Consider the following 24,116-nt stretch of genomic DNA (forward strand, 5'->3'; position numbering starts at 1 on the left):
AAAGCGCTAATGGGCCTGCCCATCAGCTTTAATCAATGACATCTGCTCCAGAGGTGTGTGTATGAGAGTGTGAGACAGAGAGATTCACGCCGACGTGCTCATGTTCATTTACATGTAGTACACAGGATGCAGATGTGTTTGCTTTTATGAAGGTCTGCAACCTGTCCTTGTGAGCTAGGATGTACCTTGTGCAGTGATAGAAAGATATAAGATGCGTGTTGTCTGTTTTCAACATTTTTTTTTTATTTTCTTGAATTTTCAGTTGTGATAATGCAATAAATTCGTTGATATTTGATTGTTTTAGAGGTAATCGCATTGTTTGATATCTGTGAAGTAGGGGTCGACCGATATGTGTTTTTCAGGGCCGATGCTGATACAATTATTATAGATCAAGCAGACCGATAACCGATATTTTGAACCGATATAAAGCTATGTCCGGTGTAAAAATTAAAATTAATGTAAAAATTAATAATAACAAGGGCTCGGACAAAAAAATTCTTTAAATGCTTTTAAGTTATTTTATCAAAATCGGTTTTGAAAATGATGGATAAAACCATAAAAATCCTTAATATCAATGTCTATAGTGTTGGCTGATAACTGTGCAGTTGGCTAAACAGAAGAAGTTTTTCCCGCCATATGTCATTTAAAAAAAATCATTTTTTTTTTATTATTATTATGTTTGTTTGTTTGTTTTTCAATTTTAGACTTAAACCAATAAATCAATGGTATTAGGTTATTTTAGAGATGATTGAATTGGCCGATAACTGTGCAGTTGGCCAAACAGAAATGGTTTTTCCCACCATATGTCATTTAAAAAAATCAGTGATTGCTTTGGTTGGTATCTGTGAAGTAGGGGTTGACCGATATGTGTTTTTCAGGGCCGATGCTGATACAATTATAGATCAAGTAGACCGATAACCGATATTTTGAACCGATATAAAGCTATGTCTGGTGTAAAAATTCAAATTAATGTAAAAATTAATAATAACAAGGGCTCGGACAAAAAAATTCTTTAAATGCTTTTAAGTTATTTTATCAGCAAATCAGTTTTAAAAATGATGATATCAATAACCATAAAAATGCTTAGTATCGGCATCGATGATCAGTTGACCTCTAATGTGAAGTTGGCTGAACATAAGAGGATTTTTTTTTTTTTTTTTTTACATATGCTAGTTTCTAAAAGCAGTTGCATCTTTGTTGATAGATAATGCATTTTGTTAAGTTGCAAAAAAACAGTAAATCAGCTGATATTTGGTTATTTTAGAGATGATAGTATTGGCTGATAACAGTGCAGTTGGCTAAACAGAAATGGTTTTTCCCACCATATGTCATTTTAAAAAATCTGTGATTGCTTTGGTTGATATCTGCGAAGTAGGGGTCGACCGATATGTGTTTTTCAGGGAGCCTATGCCAATATGATATCAATCTACTTGATTATTACAGATCGCGTGGACCGATAACAGATATTTTGAACCGATATATACAGTATGTCTGGTGTAAAAATGAAAATGAATGTAAAAATTTTCAGGCCCGATGCTGATACAATATGTAGTAATCAAGTAGACAGATAACCAACTTTTTGAACCAATATATATATTTTATATCTTTAAATGTTTTTAAGTTATTTTATCGGCAAATCGGTTTTGAAAATGATCGATACTGATTACCATAAAAATGCATAGCATCAGTGCCGATAATGCCGATAGTCAACCCCTACTTTGAAGTTGGCTGAACATAAGAGGATTTTTATATCATATCTTAGTTTTTAAATCCAGTTGCATCTTTGTTGACAGATAATCTGTGCAGTTGGCTAAACACAAGAGGTTTTTCCCGCCATATGTCAGTTTTTTAAATCTACCAGCAGTTCTGTCAATAGGTAGTGCATGTTGTCTGTTTTCAAATAATTTTTTGTATTTTTCTTGAATTTTTAGTTGTGATAATCGAATAAATTAGTTGATGTTTGCTTGTTTTAGAGGTGATCACTTTGGTTGATATCTGTGAAGTAGGGGTCAACCAATATGTGTATTTCAGGGCCGATACCGATACGATTTCGGTCTGCTTGATTGTTACAGATCAAGTAGACCGATAACCGATATTTTAAACCGATATATATATCTGGTGTAGAAATTAAAATTAATGTCAAAATCAAGAATAGCAAGGGCTCTTACAAAAACATTCTTCAAATGCTTTTAAATTATTTTATCGGCAAATCAGAAAATGACCGATACCAATAACCATTATACCAATAACGATAACCATAAAATTTTGGCTGGTAACTCTGCAGTTGCCTAAATGATAATCCAATAAATTAGTTGATATTTAGTTGCTTTAAAGGTGATCGCATTGATTGATATCTGTGAAGTAGGGTTAAACTGATATGTGTTTTCTGACCCCGATGCCAGTACGATATCATCTACTTAATTATTATTGCTCAAGTAAACCAATAACTGATATTTTGAACCAATATATACGTCTAGTGTAGAAATGAAAATTAATGTCAAAATCAGAAATAACAAGGGCTCTTAAAAAACATACTTTAAATATTTTTTAATTATTTTATTGCAAATCGGGTTTGAAAATGACTGGTACCGATAACCATTAAAATATTGATTAGTATTGACGCCGATAATCAGTTGATCCTAACTGTGAAGTTTTTTATGCATTGGATTTTTTTGCATCATATGTTGGTTTTTAAATCCAGTTACGTCTTTGTTGATAGATAATGCGTGTTTTATGCTTTGTTGCAATAAACCAATAAATCAGCTGATATTTAGTTATTTTAAAGATGATCGTATTGGCCGATAATCGTATTGGCATTTGGCTAAATGAAAATCCAATAATTGTGATAATTCACAAAATTTGTGGTAAATTTCTGTTAAAATGCTCTTGTATGCAAAATTAATTGGATTTGAAATGCTTTGGCTATTAAAAAACTTCTGACCACAACAGTTTAGTAAACACTGTGAGAATATCCATCTATTTTTATGATACATATTTCAGCATTATAACGGCCACCCTTCTATCTAGCCATCCACATCAGCATCAACCAAATTTATCGACACCAAGCCTAAGTAAATCCCAGATCCCTCTAAACGAACAATGTTGATGTGTTTGTGTGTATAAATGTCCTCATCCAGCACTTTTATGATTGAGTCTCCTTTAACGACACTTTACCACATACGTTAGTCTCATGACAGCCTCTTTCAATAATGGCACAATCATTTCAGATGCTCTTTTATATGTGAAAAGGAAATAAGATGTTTTGCACGTCGCAAGTCCTTCTAAAACACTTTCAGATGCTTATTATCCAATACACCGCTTGAAATCGAATGGACGCCGCTTCTGCGTACAATGAGCTCGAGTCATACGCGAAAAGTTGTGGCTGAAAATATCGGTTTATTGGTTGTCACGACATTTCCGACAGACGAGATCATTGTCGTTTACGCAAACAGACACAATGTAATCCGTACGTCTTTCCAAGTGGCAGAAATCCTCTCGGAGGCGCCTGTCGGTTTGTAAGGGCGTCTCGGTGCCGTTTCGCCTTGACCCGAACAGCAGATGATCTAACGAACCCCCCTCCACCCTGACCCCTCCCCCGCCCTCTCCTCCACATTAGCATGGATGCTTCATTATCTCCGCACTTGTATATAATGGCAGCGGCGGCTCAGAGGGTCAGGGCTCGCTCCACGGCTCATCAGCCATCTGACAGCGCTCGGCAGAGAAACGAGGAGAGATGAGGAGAAATCATCGCCACCCCCTGCTAATCCATCGCCTCTACTTAACACCACAACCTCAGGCCTCCCTTCGCTAGGACCCTAATACTTAGCCTAATAACGGGTACAGATAGCTAGAGAAGTGCAAAGGAGATTTGGGTGCTTTTTTTCTACGCATGATCTGATGATTTGACCGTTTGTACATGCAAGCACAACAGAACCGTTAAAGCACATAATTATCAAGTTTAGTGAAACATTTGTTTTTAAAGATTGAGTGTGCTTTCTGTAACACTAGTGGCACCAAACAGAACTGCAAAAATAACCTAAAAATGCTCTTTGAAGAAAAATAGTAGTATCGATAGATAGATAGGTACTTTATAATAATAAAATAATAATAGTAATTAATATTAATATTAACCATTGTATTATAAATACATACATTACATAAATGTGATAATATTTATATAAGTGGATTGTATAAATACATTTTGTAATATATAATTTACATATTTTATAAATATTTATAAATACATAAATTAAATTTTTTGATAGATAGATACTTTATATGATTATATATTCTGTATTTTTATATAAATATTTCATAGGTCCTATGTATGCCATTTAATTAATAAAAAACATTATAATATGTAATTAAAATATTTAATAAATATTATAAATATATAAATTACATTTTCATTGATAGATGGATACTGTATGTATTTATATTTTTTGTATTTTTATATAAATGCTTTATAGATAGGCCCTATTTAATCCATTTAATTGATAAAAAAAATTGTAATATGTAATTCAATTATATAGTAAATATTATAAATACATAAATTACATTTTTCATAGATAGATAAATAGATACTTTATTATGTATAATATAATAAATGTATACTAATTAATATTAATATTATCTATTATATTATAAATACAGATATTACACATCATGATCATATTTATATAAACGGATTTTATAAATACATATAATATATAATTTAAATATTTTATTTAATATAATACATTATATTATAAATACATTAATTACATTTTTAGATAGATATACTTTATATATTTATATATTTTATGTATTTCATAATATCTATTTAAATATTTCTATAGATTTATGCCATTTAATGTATAAATATATAATAATATATGTAATTAAAATATAATAAATATTATAAATACATAAATTACATTTTCATAGATATATACTTTATACATACATTATATTGCACATTATAGTAATTAATATTAATTTTAGCATTATATTATAAATACATAAATGACATAAATATGATAATGTTTACATGTAAATGTTGATATTCAAAATGTATATTATATATAAATATATTTAATATATGAACATAATATTATTTTTTTTTAAATATATACGTGTGTGTGTGTGTATTTATATATACATAATAAATATACACAGTACACACATATATTATAAACACCAAAATGTTTATTTTGGATGTGATTATTCACGATTAATCGCTGCCCAGTAGTAATTCTAATATAATGAAAATGAAATATAGTATATATATATATATATATATATATATAATGCATAATGCATGTAAATGCATAAATTCCTAAAATACGGTAATTCATTGTTGTATGGTAATTATAATTGATGTATTTATTATATGATTTATAATATTTTAAAAATTAACAGTACAATAAATCTGATTTTTAAAGTGAGTTGTGTGCTGTTTTCAGTACCGTGATGTTTAGGTGTGTTGCTATGTGGTTGCAAGTCTACATTTCACTAATGCGCTATGATTGTTTCCAAACAGGTTTCCACACACTTTTACTTCCACTTCAGGCACAACCGCTAAAACAAACATAGTTTTGTAAACATCCCAGAGACTCGTGACTGTGTTGGCTGTGTGTTTGTGAGAATTTGGTCACCTCGAGCTCTGCGGCCGCACGTCGCGTGACTCTCGGCGCGTGTGTGAAGTGGCAGGAGATCTCGTGTACAGTCTTTGCCCTGCGCTCTCCTCTGATTTTCTCCACATTGTAATTGCATTATCCCCTTTTTTATGCAGAATTGTTCTCTGGGGACTAATTGATGGAGACATGTTTAATTCATCAATCATTAGCATCAAATTTGACAATTAGTGATGATTGTTGAATTCTTGATGGAGATGATGCATGGTTAGGGGCTTGTTTTGTCTTTTTTTTTTTCGTACCAGCCAAGACAGAGAGAACAAAATAAAAGCGTAAATAACAAGAGAGTGACATTATGTCCTTACGGAGTTGTTTTAGTTGTTAGTCGTTTCGTTTAGTTGATTTTGAGACATGTCCGCCTTGGATATGAATTACCTTTCATCAAACATGTCAAAGATTTTCTGACTTAACGGCTGATAGATGTCAGATAACTTTTTCTGTCTATTTGAGATATACAGTGATTCTAGCCTTTCTTCAGTGAATTCACAATTGTCAAATTTATGTCATAAGGAAAGTCGAACACTGACGAATACTAGTTTAATATAAAATTGTTATATTTTAATATATTGGATATATTTATATAAAATATTAAAAAATGTCAATTATTGTATATTAGTAATTTATTATTAATATATATATGTATATATAAAATATGTTCATATAAAAATATAAAAATGAATAATTGCATTCATATAAAAATAAACAGTATATAAAAATTTTATAAGTTATGCAATTTCATAATGAATTCTATTATGCTAAATAAATAGGTAAAAATTCATTGCTGAATTTTTTTCTTAAAATATATATTATGTATAATTAAATAAAAATAAATGATACATTTAATTTAATTATAATATAATAATATATTACCCTATATGCATTATATGCGTCTTTTTCAATTAATGCAGTGTCTTCATCATCAGTAAGTGAGTTATATCGTGTTTAACTACATTGCTGCAGGTTTTTATGAGCATTAAAAGAACATCACTGATACTCCAATAGGTTTATGAACACATAGTTCATAAGCAATTTGCTCCCGAAACAATAATTACCACGTCTGCAGGATGCCAATATGGTACGGCATCGATCCGAGTAATAGCGGCGTCTTATTTAATTCATCGGCAAGGGATCTAGTCAGGGGCAATATTATGACAGAATTAATAAAATCTTCTCTTCAACAATACTGGTGTGATTACATGTCCCCGAACAGACAAATATAAGAATAACCCTCTATTCTTTCAATTACTCACGAATTACTACTGATTGTGTCAAGGCGTTTTTTTTTTTTTGCCAGGCGCTAAAGTAAACTGCGAAGAACAGACTCTTGTTAGCCTAATGCGTCCTAACCATTAGCGAGAGTAATAAGTGTATCAAATTCACATAATCATGTCTAATTAGTATCAGTAATTATCTTGTTGGGTGCGAGAATATTAATCTTGCGGTCCCCATAGGGGAAGGGCGTCTCTTGCAGGGAGAGAGCGATAGAGCTTCAACCTCACGCTGTGGAGTACTTGCTAAATTAGCATGCTCCAAATCAGCGCTGCGGAGGGAGGGGAGCGAAGGAAACGTGTCGGAGAAAAAGGCAAAATTGCATAAAGCGAAAAACAACAGAGAAAAGTTTAGTCCCACTGTGAAATGCATTAGAGCCTAGTAAATAAAATATCAATGTTTTCCGTGCGCTTTTCAAGTTTTTTGTTGACGTGCGTGTGGGTGAAACTTTTAAATGGATTTCTGTTTTCGTCATATGGTTTACATTTCATAGCAGGATGTATCTACTGATTCTTTAAACCCTCAGGAACAACTGAAGCATATAAACAGCACATGTACATTTAAGTAATGTGCTGTTTTTTAAACATTTTAGTAAGAATAGGCTAACAGCAAATTGAAAATCATTTAGTGGTATCTATCCAAACCTGACCTTGAGCCCCGAATGTCAAGTTTTAAATATTAGCCGTCGTCTCTATCAAGCAGGGCGCCTGTTTTCGTGAACAGGAGGAAAGGACCCCATGCGACACGGCCGGGCCGGCGAGTTGGCGCCCGACGCGGGGCATCCGCTGATTGAAGCCAGGGAGGGCCGTCAGCACAGCCGCCACCGCCGGGAGAGATGGATGTGTCAGGCGGAGAGTGGGGGAGAGCTAATTACCGTTCCGAGTGTATCTTGTTAATTAAGGGCTAATTAGTGGCAGAAACGCAGAGGGAGCAGGGTACGGAGATGGGGTGAGGCGCTGACTGCTCATGTAGCACGGAGAGACGAGTGCGGCGATGAGATATGAAATATATACGCAAAAGCGTAACAACTTTAGTCCCTCCGACTGGTTGATACTTTATGGTTCTCATCTTGTCAATAGTAAATTTGTTTGCTGATGGCTTTACTACAGTAATGTCTTGCCATTTTTACTTGCACTATGGTTATTTTGACTTATGGTGTAAAGTATGATTTACATTTACAGAAGCTGACATAACTGGTGTTTTTGGCAGAAACTGGTGTTTTGGACTCATTTATTTGTCCCCCTATTTAGTTCCAAGCCTGTGTGAGTTTCTTTCTTCTGCAGAAAGCAGAAGATGATATTTTGAAGAATGTTTATAACCAAACAGCCAATGACTTCCTTAGTATGGAGAAAAAAATTCTATGGAAGTCAATGGCTACCATCAACTGTGAACTATCTCTTTAAATCTATTAGCTAATCATAAACTAGAATAATTCCTCAAAATAGAATAATTCCTTGTGGGGTCATGTAAATACCATGGTAAATAAATATGGCAATCATTTTGAACTATATTTACACATTTAGCAGCATTCTTGCATTCCCTGGGAGTCGAACCCTTGACCTCGGTGTTGCTAGTGGATGGAACATGATTGCTTTTGGCCTTTTTGCCAAAAGAAGCGAGAATGGATAAATTACATGTGGAAACCATTAGGCTACAGCTCCAACATGCCAGACATGAAAAAGCTGTCACTGGGGTGTTACCCTTTTAAAGGGTGCTAATATATACAATGTAGGTACTGCTATATACACTTTAGGTGCTAATATGAATCTTAAAGGTACTACACTCTCAGAAAAAAAGGTACAAAAGCTGTCACTGGGACACATTTTTTTCAAAAAAGGGTGCTTTTGTACATTATTTACCCTTAAAGGGTGCATATTGGTACCTTAAATTTACATATTAGTACCTAATGATACAGGTTTTATTTTAAAGACCAGTTCTCACTATTAACTAGTTGCTTACTAGCATGCATGTTAATTAGGGGTCGACCAATTATCGGCATCAATTTTAAGCATTTTTATCTATATCAGTCATTTTCAAAACTGATTTGCAGATAAAATAAATTAAATAATTTAAAAACATTTTAAGAAAGTTTTTGTTAGAGCCCTTTTCATTCTTACTTTTGACATTAATATATATATTTTTTGCCAGACTTGTATATCGGTTGAAAATATTGTTATCGGTCTACTTGATCTGTAATAATTGGAATCAGCATGAGCCCTGAAAAACACATATCGGTCGACCTCTAAAATATTTGTCGATTATCAGTGCCGAAATTAAACATATTTTAATGGTTATCGGTATCGGTCATTTTCAAAACTGATTTGCCGATAAAATAATTCAAAAGAATTTTTAAAAAGTTTTTGTCAGATAAATTTTCATTCTTTATTTTGACATTAATAAATTTTTTTACACAAGACTTATATATCGGTTAAAGATATCGGTTATCGGTCTACTTGATCTGTAATGATGAGTATTGGCACCGGCCCTGAAAAACACATATTGGTTGACCTCTAAGATATATGTCAGCCTGATTGATTATCTGTGCTGATATTAAGCATTTTTATGGTTATCTGTATCGGTCATTTTCAAAACCGATTTGCCGATAAAATAATTTAAATGCATTTAAAAGAAAGCTTTTGTCAGAGCCCTTGTTATTCTTAATTTTGACATTAATTTTTCATTTATCATGTACCCTTTTTTTTCTGAGAGTGAGTCTGTTTATACTATAGGTGGTAGTATGTATGTTTAAGGTACTACTGTGTACACTTTAGGTACTAGTATGCACTCTTCAGAGATAAATAAGGTGCAAAGGTGTACCTTTCATTTCTCAGTGCTGTGAAATGTGATTTGAACATCTCTCTAAATGAATCTCTCTCTCTTCTTTCGTTTGGCAGGCACTCCTCACTCTAACAGCAGCAGTTCCCTGCAGTCCGGGGGTTCGGTGGCCGGTGTGGCTTTGGGGAGTAATAAAGAGGGAATGCACCAGCGTTCGTTCTCCGTGTCCAGTGCAGAACAGTGGAGTGAGGCCGTTATCAGCACCACAGCAGGTCAGAGGAAAAGCCAAGAAACTTGTGCTTTGCCACCCTTCTAAATTTCGTTCTCAAATAAATCTTAATAACTTTTAAATGATATGTTTTTCTTTAAACTTTTTGCATTGCTTTGATTTTTACAGCAGATTATAGGTTGTATTTCAAGCTCAGGGCCAGTGATTGTGCTGCAGTTGTGCCAAATTAGTATTATAACATGCAATGAATTAATCAATATCAGCGATTTGTGCAACAGTTTATTTTTTTGTATTCCCTATATAAAATGCCATGATAATCGGCTTAAACACCTCAGTATGTAGGCAGTTTAATGAACAAAAAATAGTATTAAAATGCCAAAAGCTACTGAAAATCTACACTTTTTGAAAAAGGTCCTATATTTATCATTTCACATCAGTAGAAAAAGTATTCTGCCAAAAACTATGATTATCGTGGTGAAATTTTGTAAGGGAACCATGCTATTTGTTCCCACTGGCTGCACTGTCAAAGTCGCCATGAAATGAAAATTCACAATTTCTAAATCCATCTTAAAGATCTTATGGACTTTCTTTTTTTTTTTTTTTTTTTTTTTTTTAACATTTTCGGGTTTCTCAGTTGTGGTAGTTGGGTAAACTTGTATAGTGGTGAACGGAAACTACAACAAATACAATTTTTGAGTTCATGTTTGCCCTAATAGCAAATTAAAATCCATGATATTGCTTTATGACTTTTCAAAAGAATAAAACATATCGATTGTTTGAGTATGTTGATGAAAACAGAGAAAAAGTCAAATTTGCCACTACTTCCTCAGATTTTCTATTGGAAACCTTTACACAGCAGAATTAACTCGTTTTCTGTAATTTAATGGCAAGATAATGAAATCAGAAATGTTTCAGATCAGCATATTAGAATGATTTTGGAAGGATCATGTGATACTGAAGACTGGAGTAATGATGCTAAAAATTCAGATTTGTGTCAAAGAAATAAATTACATTTTACAATATATTCACATAGAAAACAGTTATTTTAAATTCAAATAATATTTCACAATTTTTACTGTATTTTGATTAAATAAATGCAGACTTAATAAGCAGAAGAGACAATATTTAAAAAAATCTTTTGACCAGTATTGTGCATTACATTTTTAAAAATGAAAAAAAAAAAAAATTAAATAGAAACAACTGCTAGATTTATAATGGTAAAAACTGTGGAAATGCATTATAAACCCTAGTAAAAAAAAAAAAAGCAATAGATTTACAATGTATTTATTTTTTACTAATTATAGTTCAGGTCTATTGCCTTACTGTTTATAAAAAACTAATTAAACTTTATGTAGAATACTACTAGTGCATAATGCACATTTCTTAATATTAGCCCTGAAATATGTTTTATTGTCACTATTTGTCTTTAAATCCAAAATATTTCAAGTGTACCGTAAGGATATTTGCGGTAGTGCCACTTTATCACAATCAAATACAGACCATTTCGTCAGATGTAAACATGCTGGTCCCGATACACTTCCTGTTTCTTTTTTTTAACTTTACACAAACATCACAAAAAAATACAACCAACATAACATTTGACTGGATGAAAATGTTACATTAGCACCTTTAAGATGTATTTGTATATGTGAAATAAAATAAAAAATAAAAAAAAAAAACAGGAAGTGCTTCTGGACCGGTGTTGTTTACATCTAGCGAAATGGTCTATACTCCAGTATATCTTTAGTTGGACTTCAGCACAATTAAAGTGCATTAAGTACAAAATTATTTGTTCTAATTTAGCGGACTTTAAATATATCAGTTTAATATACTAAAAGTACAATTGCAGGGTATTTTTATTAAGTACATAATATGTAAATGTATTTGTAGTATATTTAGCATGAAATAAATGTATTTTAAATACACATTAGTATATTTGTTTTTCACTAGGGAAGTCTATGAAATGAATTGTGAATGAACGTCATCCCCGCAAACTTGCATTCAGTTTTTGAGGGCGACACCCACATCTCAAAATCTAATCAACAAATGATTATAGAATCAAATCCCGCCCATGTTCTTTTCCAACAGTCCTGTTCACTCAGATGTACCTCAAAATAAGAAACAGAATATCTTTCGCTACTTCCATTTCATTGCGTCTTTAGACTAATCAGGATAATTCAGTAAATAGTCTTCGATTGGGAAAATCAAATCTGTTAGATAGCCATTATGATTTGACCATAGTACTAACAGTAACTGTAAAAACTATGGGACTTGTGTTTATTGCTTGTGCTGTTAACAAGCCAATAGCTAATCAGGATAATTCAGTAATTGTGGCTTTTTAATGGTAACTCCAGTCCCGCCAACAACTGCAAATAGTCTCTCCATTTCGCCCGTCCTCTCTCTCTCTCTCTTTCCATCCTGTCAGTGCACTTGAGTGAAGTCAAATAATATATTTGCCGGGCGTAACAACGCTGCACATTTTTCCCCCCGTCTTCACTACTTCTTTTTTCCCCTCCCGCGTTGGAAAATGAATGCTTTACGGGGACAACATTCATCACTGGTTATTTCCCTCTCTTTGTCGGCTGGCAGTAAAAAAGCACTTAAATGCACATCAACAGAATAACAGTCATTTCCATGCATGTTTGCGCACTCGTCGTTCTCATTAGCGGCTGCTCTGTTTCTCCCCCCCGCCCTCGCGCTATCGCCCTCTCCGTTTTTGTCTCTCGCCCTCTCTCTCTCTCTCTCTCCTCCCCCCCTCCTTCTGTTAGGGTCCCAGGGGCCCCGCTAGTTTAAAGAGCGCTCTTTACGAGCAAAATGGAGGCCCCGCCGCGTGGCCCCGTGGTGTCGCAGACAGAACACGACGCCGTGCGACACTCGCCCTTCTCTGCTCGTCTCCGCTTGTCGAACAATCAATTTCAGCCCCGCTCCGCCATCGGCCCCCCGTCTACACCCATCAGCTCCACATCCTAAAGCAGAATTACTCAAAGCGGCCGTAGCCGCCGAATGAGCTGCATATGTGTGTGTGTGTGTGACAAAGCACTTCATTAGGCCCTGGTGTAAAATAGTTATTGTCACACACAAGCACACATACTCAGACTTTTAGCTGTATCAGGATTTGGTGGATGCATTTTCTCTATGACCTGTTACCCATCAGCCTCTCGGTTCTTGCGTTTACTGAGAGTATTATAGCTTTACAGGTCATAATGGAGATAATAGAGTTTTATATCGGAGATCTTGGGAAAGTGCACACCTAGAGAAAACCTCATTTGTTGCGTGGAAGATTGCAGGTTTTCTTTTCTGTTTTGTCGTCGTTCTTGTGTTCATGCGATGAGCTTTGCATTAGGGTTGCATGCTGAAATAGTTGTCCAGCGACTGACTATCCAGCTATGGCCAATAAACAATAAATGTCTGATTTTAGGCTATTTTGTTTTATTAAATTATGAATAAAACTAAAAAACATTCAAATTTACAGTATGAAAAATTAAATGTAATTATATTTTGTGGGTGAATTTTGGGGTTGTTTTTGAAAGAAGTCGTTTATGCTCACCGTGGCTGCATTTATTTGATCAAAAATATTGTAAAAACAGTCAAAATGTGAAATATTATTTCAGTTTAAAATAACTGCTTTCTATTTGAATAGATTTTAAAATGTAATTTAATCTGTGATGGCAATGCTGAATTTTCAGCATCATTATTCCAGTCTTCAGTGTCACATGATTCTTCAGAAATCATTATAATATGCTGTTTTGTAACGTTATAAACATCTTTACCATCAATTTTGACTAACTGAGTGCATTCTTATTGAATTAAAGTATTCATTTATTTTAAAAAGTTTGATGTGAGAATGATTCAACTGTTTTTACCCAATAAAAAGTCACTGGGGTTCAAAACATCATTCAACCTTTTGTATGGGAAAAAATTTGTCTTTTGTGTTCCACAGAAAAATCAATTCATACAGGTTTGGAACGACATCCACGTATCACCAGAAATGTTTTACCTTTGATGCGTATTTAGGTGTTAAACAGATCTAAAGCGAGCCCCAATCACGCTATTATCCTTGTCGAGGGTTGAAGGTCAACCAGCAGATCAGGACTGTTGAGATGAGCAGTGCTAGATTGATAATCTTCTCCAACAGTAACTATTTCCATATGATGTGAGTGTTGTTCTCTGCGCTGGATAAGCTACAGCCTCTGAATACTGATCCTTCTGATTAAATCTGCACTCTACTCTTAGTTATATCTGTGCTGCAAATGCTAGTGTGTGTGTGTATTTTGGAATTGTATTCTCAGCATGCATCAAAAGTCTCTTAATTATCTAGTGTACGTCGCTAGTGTTTTGTACAGTTTTATAATGGAGCTAGAGTTTGACATTTTCTGGAAATGCAATTGCTAGGGTGTTCTGGGTGGTTACCAGGGGGTTGCTAGGGTAATTCTGGTGGTTGCTAGGTGGTTTTCTCATTCTCTTACCATTTTATGCATAGAATCCTCATTTGCATGTTTTTTCTGGTTTTCTGGCTTGTTGCTATGCAGTTGTTATGGTGTTCTGAGTAGTTACCAGGGTGTTGCTAGGGTGTTCTGGTGGTTGCTAGGCAGTTGCTAGGGTGTTCTGTGTAGTTATCAGGGTGTTGCTAGGGTGTTCTAGTGGTTGCTAGGTTGTTTTCTCTGTCTTTTATGCATAGAATCCTCATTTCCATATTTGTTCTAGTTTCTAGCATGTTGCTATGCAATTTCTAGGGTATTCTGTGTGGTTACCAGGGTGTTGCTAGGGTGTTCAGGTGGTTGCTAGGTATTTTTTTCAATCAGTTGCCATTTTATGCATAGGATTCTCATTTCCACATTTGTTCTGGTTTCTAGCATGTTGTTACGCAGTTGCTAGGGTGTTCTGAGTGGTTACCAGGATGTTGCTAGGGTGTCCTGGTAGTTGGTAGATAATTTTCATACTCTGATAATTTTATTCCACATTTTTCATTTCTGATTTTTAGGATGTTGCTATGCAGTTTCTAGGTTGTTCAAGGTGATTTACCAGGGTGTTGCTAGGGTGTTCTGGTGGTTGCTAGGTAGTAATCTCACTCTGTTGCCATTTTATGCATAGATTTCTTATTTCCACATTTGTTCTGGTTTCATACTTGTTTGATTATTTTATGCCTTCCAGATTGGTTGTGAGTAGTTTCTAGCATATTGCTATGCAGTTTCTAGGGCGTTCAAGGTGGTCACCAGAGTGTTCTGGTGGTTGCTAGGTAGTTTTCCTACTGTTATGCATAGAATCCTCATTTTCACATTTGTTCTGGTTTCTAGTCTGTTACTGTGCAGTTGCTAGGGTGTTTGGGTAGTTACCAGGGTGTTGCTAAGGTGTTCTGGTTGTGGCTAGGTAGTTTTCTCACTCTTTTATGCATAGAATCCTCATTTCCACATTTTTTTAAATTGGTTGATAGCATGTTTCTATGCAGTTGCTAGGGTGTTCTGAGTGGTTGCTAGGTGGTTGTTTTCTCACGCTTTTATGCATAGAATCCTCATTTCTCATTTGTTCTGGTTTCTAGCATGTTGGTATACAGTTGCTAGGATGTTCTGAGTGGTTTGTTAGGTGTTGTTAAGGCGTTCTAGGTGGTTGCATGGGCGTTGCTAAGGTGTTCTAGGTGGTTGCTAGGTAGTTGTCTACAAAATTGTTCTGGTTGGTTGCTAGCATGTTGCTATGCAGTTGCTAGGGTGTTCTGGATGGTTGGTTTGGGTGTTTCTAGTATGTTCTTGATGGTCACTAGGTAGTTGTCTACACATTTGTTCTGATTGGTTGCTAGGATGTTGCTATGCAGTTGCTAAGGTGTTCTAGTAGTTGTTAGGTAGTTTTCTTACTCCAGCTTATCATTGTATGCATAAAATCATAATTTAGTAAGTATATTGCTATGCAGTTGCTTGGGTCTTTTGGATGGTTGCCAGGGTGTTCCCGGTGGTTGCTAGGGTGTTCCCAGTTGTTGCTAGGTAGATTTCTAAATATGTTGATCATGTATGAATAAAATCTTTTTTTTCACATTCGTTCTGATTGGTTGTTAGTATGTTGCTATGCAGTTACTAGGGTGTTCTAAGCAGTTGCTAAGAAGTCGCTAGATGATTTTCTTACTGCGTTGATAATTTTCTGGCTAGATTCCTTATTTCCATGTTTATTCTGATTTTCTGTATGTTTTTTTTCCTCTCTGCTGATCATTTTATGTGCTGAATCCTCATATTAAAGCGTGATGATCTGCTCTAAGGCTAGGTTCAGTTGTAGCAGTAGATTAGCGTGCAGCAGCTGAGGTATTGTAGCGGTGTGGCGCTAATCTGAAATCTGCCACGGTTAGGGGCGGAGAAGACTTCTCCCCTGCGGAGCTGGAGGAGGCAGCGAGCGCAGGGAGTTTGATTCCCGCTCTTGGCTGTAATGAAGTTTGACATTTCGTTTGGAGAGAGCAGCGGCGTGTGCTGCCCATGCCTTGATTAGCGCTCTCTAATTGACAATAATAAGAAGGAAGTAGTGATTGTGTTCTGCACACTTTTTTCAGCATTAATTGCAGCCATTGGCATTGATTACGGACGGGGGTTGCTCACGCGGCTGCCGTGTCAAGGGGTAGGAGTGGAGGGAGGGGGCGTCGGCGTCGTCTTTCTCGCAAAATTACCGTCCGCACCCGCTAGCTCTCGAATTAGCTACTTCGAGAAATCCAAGTTTCTCCTCACGTACGGCTGGAAGAAAAAAATTGAGAGCTATTAAGAAATGAGTTAATGTTCTTTGTTCACACCCTCCAATCTTCCCATGCTCACCCACAGCCCTCGTCTCCAGAACCGCGGCGTAAAGTGCCGTTTCCCGCGGGGACGCTAACGCTCGCTAATCGCAGGTTAGCTGACCACCTTATTTCCTGCTGCTACCTGAAGAGCGGTTCCAGCTAAGCTCAGATTAGACTGTAAATGCAGTCAGATCCCTTACATATTTCAACTTACCTCACCTCAGACTTCTTAAGTTTTCAAAGAGACTTTTTATTTCCAGTTTAAATAAATTTACTTGCAGCAACAGTGCATAACATATTAAGACTTTTTTCAAAGACTGTCTTAATACAAGTTAACTTTTGCTAATTGGCTTGTTTTAAATATAAACCAGTTAAAATATATCATAGATTTCAAAGACTATCAAAAAAAAATTAAATTATATTATATTATATTATATTATATTATATTATATTATATTATATTATGCATTTAAAGCTGCTTACCATAAACGTATCTTAATATACAAATGAAATATTATAAATAAAATACAATATTTATTTGTAACAATTATTTATATTATATATTTATATTATATTATATATATTTATATAATATATACATTTTGTAAGTGTTTTTCTGCAAAACAAGATAAAATTTTTTCCTTTTTTGCACATTGAAAATGTTATATTATATAATTTTCCCCATATTTTGGAAAAAAAGGAGACTGTCAACCATTCATGGCTAATCTTTTATGGTTATATAAATATTGTTAAATAATAAATATGTCAATATTGTTAGAAGTTACCTAAAATTGATTACATTTTCACTAATTTAATCATATTTAATGAAAATAAGTGTTAATTATTTGCAAAGCAGCTACTACCAACAGAGTTAACATTATTTTATTAATATTTTATTATATTTTAAAATATGTTTGTAATATTTTTCACGCCAAAAATATGTATTTTTGGGAACTTTCCACATATTTTGGTGAAAAACAATATTTTCAGCGATTTAAAACTAGGCAAGAAACACATTTTAGCATTAGCTTAGCATTTATTTATTTATTTATTTTTTATTTATCAAAGTCTGTGTGTGTGTATTCTTTTAAAGTCATATTATATCAAATTATATATATTTTCTATAATGGTAATAATAATAATAGTAATAATAATATAGTGTATATATATAATAAATTTACTGGTCCTAAATCTCTATACAGTGCTGTATCTATATTATAATTTGTATTATTTTTTATTTATTTATTTTGCAAATGGGTGTGTGTTTATTATTTTAAAATCATATTATATCAAATAATATATATTTTCTATAATAATAATAGTAATAGTAATAATAATAATTATAATATAGTGTATATATAATAAATTTACTTTTCCTTAGTCTCTATACAGTGCTTTTTGTATATTATAATTTTTTTATTTATTGATTTTGCCAAAATCAAAGTCAGAATGATGTTTACAAATGCGTGTGTGTATTATTTTAAAATCATATTATATCAAATTATATATAATTTCTATAATAATGTTAATAATAATATAGTATATATAATAAATTTACTGGTCTGAAGTCTCTATACAGTGCTATAAGTATATTGTAATATTTATTATTTATTATTATTTGTTTCATTTTTTATTATATTCTGTCAAAATCAAAGTTGACAGGATGATGTTCACAAATACATGTGTGTGTATTATTTTAAAATCATATTATATCAAAATGTATTTTCTATAATAATAATAGTAGTAGTAATAATAATATAGTATATATAATGCATTTACTGGTTTCTATACAGTGCTATATGTATATTATAATTTTTATATCTTTATAATTATAATTATAAAAATGATAAAAAAATCTAATTATATATAAAACAAATTGTTATATATAATAATATTATTATTATTATTATTATTATTATTATTATTATTGTTATTATTCACATTTTATGAGAAAGCATACACTTTAACAAACATGAGGTCCGAAAAGGGAAACACCGTTATGTACCATGAAATATATAGAAAAGGTGGAAACAAAATATTGTAATGAGTTGTCAAAAATAAATATCCCTGATAGATGAGATACTGAAGTTCAGTCAAATCAATAGCTAAAAGATAATTAATTAGGTCAATTAATATCATATTAATCTGTTTTATTCAGTTTCATGGTATAACTGAAAGCACCACATCATTTGTAACCATCTACTGCTGTATTGTCATCGCAGTACTGTGGTATTTTTTTCGTTTAGTGATGAGTCTGTAAACAGAGGTTCAGATGGTGTGAGGGACAAGGGCAGCCCTTCACTGTTAACCTCAACCTACACACACAAAGCCACTGCTGTCACAGCCGGAGATGGGCGCTCTTCACTGAGTGTGTGTGTGTGTGTGTGTGTGTGTGTGTGTTTGTATGTGCGAGAGCTTCTGCATGTGTGTAGTGTGTGAACAGTATTCTCAGAAGCCCTCTACCCCCAGCTGTCTGCTGTAGCTAATGATTGGTCCCAGGGGGGCTGTTGGGAAGAGGAGTGTAGAAATTGAAACAGACGTTCGCGTCCCTGCCACAACGTGTGTGGCAGCTGGGAGCGCCGCTCCGCCATTCATACGAGGGAGGGAGAGCAGACTCTTAAAGTCATGAATATCAATGGTGAACACGGAGTCAGTGATGAAGCATCAACTGCCAACCTGCCGTGTTTCCAGCGAGCGCGTATCACTATATCTGCTTTGTAGCGCCTAAACGGCACTCATGGTGAACACCGCGGTCTTGAGCAAAGAAAAAGCCCTTAAGTGGTGGTTCTGTGCTACCACTTACGAGGACCATTTTTGTAATATTGCTGTCAAAAATAAAAAGTATAAATTTACAGATTGTACCAAAGTGTATTTTTCATTCGTTTAATTCAGTCTAATGATAATACATTTTAATTCATTTAAATGTTACCAACAGTAATGTTATATTATTTTAGCATTTCTACAGCATTTATATATATATGTGTATGTATGTATCTATATACACATATACATACATACATACATACATACATATATATATATATATATATATATATATATATATATATACATACATACATACATACATACATACATACATATGTATATACTACACACTCACACAGACGATAAAAGTGTTGTTGGTTGTTGGTATCTTATATCTGATTAATAAAAAGTATTTTTTTTAAAGTTAGTATCAGATCTGCTATAAGATACTACCAACAATAATTGTATATTTTTAAAAGATTTTTTAAATAAATAAAATTAATTATATAGAATATATTATAAATATAATTTATAATTTATAATATATACATTTATTATTCATAAAAAAGAATATAATAAAATAAAATACTGTAAAATTATTTGTTGATAGTATTTTTAGTTAATGAAAATACTTATATTTTTTATTTAATATTTTTTCAAGTTAGTACCAAAGATACAACCAAATTTTTGTTTAATATTATTTTATGATAATTATATAATATAATATTTAATCTCATTTAAATTCATCTTTAAAATATTCAACCAAAAGTTCTATAATATTTTATGTTTTATAGAGAGAGAGAGAGAGAGAGAGAGAAAGAGAGAGTACTTTTTTGTACAAAATATATTAAGAATATAATAAAATAAAAAAGTGTGAAATTATTGTTGATAGTATCTAGAATTAAATAAAAAATAACATATATATATACGCACACACACACATACATATTAAATGAATTACAAATATTTTACAAATATAATAAAATAAAATACTATGAAATGATTGTTGATTAGTATATAGAATTAATGAAAATACATTAAAATTATTTTAAGATACAACCAAAATGTTGGTTGTATATAATATATAATATATAATATATTATTATAATAATTGTATATTATTTTATTATAACTATATAATTTAGTATTTAATCTTTTAAATTATTTTTAAAGAATATTTAACTGGTACCAAAGATACAACTAAAAATGATATATTATTTTATTATAATTTAATATTTAATATATTTTAAATAATTAGTTTTTGTCTTTTCATCCAACATTTATTAAAAATCTTTTCAGAATATAATAAAAAATAAAATACAAAAAATGTTGTTGATTGTATCTTTAATTAATGATACACCCAAAAGTTTATTAAATATGTTATAAATATATAAAAAATATTTTTTATTATAATTAAATAATTTATTATTTAATAAATTTAATATAATTATATAATTTTGTGTGCATGTGTGCATTTAGTAAGAAAATGTATTTATATGTATTTAAAATTCACTAATTCATTATTTACAATTAACTAGTTAAAGTGAAATTAAAATGATTAAAATGGTAAAAAGTTTTTAATAACTACTTTCCCTTATGAATTAAAATATAAATGTGTTAATTTAAACATATAATCGTAATATTTGATTTAAAAAGCTAAATTTACATGTCTAGAGTCCAAAAACCAGTAACATTATCATTAGGATGAATCTTTCTTGCGTGTCTTTGATAAAGATAAAGCAACAATATTGATTGAGAATTATTGTAATTGTGTAACGAGGCTAATTGTTAAACCCTCTAATTTGTCTCTTGCCATGTGTAATTAAGCTCAAATCCCACAGTGCATTTGAGTAATCCTCCGCTTCATCATTTATTCATTATCAAGCTGTTCTTATTAAACGCCTCAATCATAATTATTAACCGCATCTTATCAATAAAACAACAAATTGCGTCGGTTCGCCAGACGAAGCGACCGTCGTACGGAATCGTAGCGGGGAAAGCGAAGTGTTAAAGTCGCATTAGCGAGCCGCTAAAGTCGCGGGTGCCTACGGCTGATCGGGCGGCTGTAGTTTATCCTCCTGTACCCCCTGCGCGGCCTCCATCTCTCTCTCTTTAAAGAGCACGCTAGCCTCGCCATCCCTCAAGGTAAACCCCCAAATTACGCCTAATGTTCTACACAGGCTAATGGTTGTCGGTGCCATTAGAATATGCGTTATTTGGCTCCGCGGGTTTCAGACACTCCCAGACCCGGGCGACACACACACATTTGCACGCGCGCACACTCTTAGACACCCCAGGCCTGTGGAGATGAATGGAGTTTGCAACACTACAATGAGCTTTTGATGCCAAGACAATGGAGGAGGCTGCCCGCATCTGACACACCGTGTGCGCGAGTGTGTTTCTGAGGGCCGCTAACAATATGGGGTCCACTTTGCCGGGCCCTTCTGCCCCTGGGCTGGTCGGGGGGTTGTGGGTAATAGTGTCCCGAGGGCGCCCAAAAATGATGTGGAGGTGTCATGAGGCTCAGAAAGATGGTTGTGGCTTCCCTACTGACACCCCCTTTTCTTAACGCGTCACAGAAACACGCTAGCGTGGAGCGGCAGGTTGATATCGCTCCTGTAAAATCACCTTACGCCCAACCCAACCTCTCTCTTGTGCTCGGATGCTCGTGTGGCGTCTCCCATTACAGCGGCGGTCCTCGGGCAACAGCAAATCATCATTTGTTACTCACGTGCACGTCCCCTTCTCGTCAGGCTAATAGAGGTGAAACGGAGGTGTGGTCCAGATCTTGTTTTTCTCAGTGGTTGTGAATCTTCAGTTGTTCTGTAAAATGGGTGGAAGTGGTCCAAAAGGAAAATCGTTAGTCGAACTGTAATAACATAATATGTGACCCTGGACCACAAAACCGGTCATGAGTTGCACCGGGTATATTTGTAGCAATAGCCAACAAAACATTGTATGGGGCAAAATTATCAATTTTTCTTTTATGCCGAAAATCATTAGGATATTAAGCTTCATTTTTGACTAGTAATATGTATTGCTAAGAGCTTCATTTGGACAACTTTAAAGGCGATTTTTTTCAATATTTTGATGTTTTTGCACCCTCAGATTCCAGATATTCAAATAGTTGTACCTCAGCCGGACATTGCCCTATCATAACAAACCATACATATATACATATTTTAAATATTGAAAAAAAGTCTATATATATATATATTTATATATATATATATAAATTACATATTTTAAAAACAATTATATTATAGCTAAATAGATATTTTCTTTTTATTAATAGATAGATATTTACAATTTGAACATATAATTGTGTGTGTGTGTGTGTGTGTATATACATATTTAAATTACTGAAAATCGTAATAGATAATATTAACATTTAGATTATAAATATATACACACATACATACAAATTATAATAAAATTACATATTTTAAATTTTGTTAAAAATTTTAAAAATTAATATTTTCCTTATAAATAATCACTATTTTTGGTAATTACAGATAATATTTTCATAATGAATAGTTACAGTTTGTAACTGTGAGTGTATATATATTTAAATAATTGAAAAGAATTATACATTTATTATAAATAATTACTATTTGTAAATATGTGTGTGTATGTACTATTTCTAAAAATATATATATATATATATATATATACAGTATATATATACACACACATAAACAATTATAGATATATTAATATTTTCATTAAGAATATTTTCTATTTTTGTTTATATATATATATATATATATATATATATATATATACAGTGTTGGGGAGAGTTACTTTTAAAAGTAATGCATTACAATATTGAGTTACTCCCTAAAAAAAAATTAACTAATTGTGTTACTTTTTATGGAAAGTAATGTGTTACTTTACTTGTGCGTTACTTTTTAAATCTGGGCAGGGCTTGCTTGTTTGTTTTTAATATAAAAGATCCTATTTTTGGCAAATGTAAAAGCCTTTTCACACCGAAAGCCTCAGGCTTTGAAAAAAGTAAATTCACATCTGTACAGTAGATTGCAGAAGGAAAAATGTCAACTCTTCAGTAATAAAAAAAGGGAAAACAAATGTTAGATTATCTTGAGTAATTTTTGCTTATTAGTATGGTTGAATTGGATCATCGAAGGTCAGCAGCAAAGACTTTGGTTAATAAAATGGGATTAAATGCGTAAAGGATATTTGTATTATTTAACATATTTAATTATTGCAGGTTTGCGTCATATTCTGAGTTGAATGTCACAGTTTTTATTCATTTTGAGGAATACTGAATCTGTTTTTTGTGAGTGAGATGAATTAATGCATGTTCACGTTTATTCTAGAACATCTTACTCCCGATTTCTCTCAACATGGGGACTTTTAATCAATAAATGGGGGGAAAACTAACTGGCATTACTTATTTGAAAAAAGTAACTCAGATATTTTTTTGTCAATTAGAAAGTGATGTGTTACTTTACTAGTTACTTGGAAAAAGTAATAATATTACGTAACTCGTGTTACTTGTAATGCGTTACCCCCAACACTGTGTGTATATATATATATATATATATATCAAATGAAAGAGATCTTGATGATCTACTGGCAAAAGTTTTATATTATAAACGATTTAAATCAGTACAGAAAGTCAGATCAAACTATG

General features: G+C 32.9%; 1 protein-coding gene across 3 annotated transcripts in view; it reads left to right on the top strand.

Annotated features, from left to right (window-relative positions):
- Positions 1 to 24,116, top strand: part of agap3 (ArfGAP with GTPase domain, ankyrin repeat and PH domain 3) — a 214,151-nt gene that overhangs the window by 153,971 nt on the left and 36,064 nt on the right. For all 3 annotated transcript variants that reach the window (XM_051097602.1, XM_051097604.1, XM_051097601.1), the window contains exon 12: positions 9,839 to 9,991. In XM_051097602.1, the coding sequence (XP_050953559.1) occupies positions 9,839 to 9,991 (153 nt within the window). The remainder of the gene's footprint in view (positions 1 to 9,838; positions 9,992 to 24,116) is intronic.

This window comes from Labeo rohita, chromosome 24, assembly GCF_022985175.1.
Source record: "Labeo rohita strain BAU-BD-2019 chromosome 24, IGBB_LRoh.1.0, whole genome shotgun sequence".
Taxonomy (NCBI): domain Eukaryota; kingdom Metazoa; phylum Chordata; class Actinopteri; order Cypriniformes; family Cyprinidae; genus Labeo; species Labeo rohita.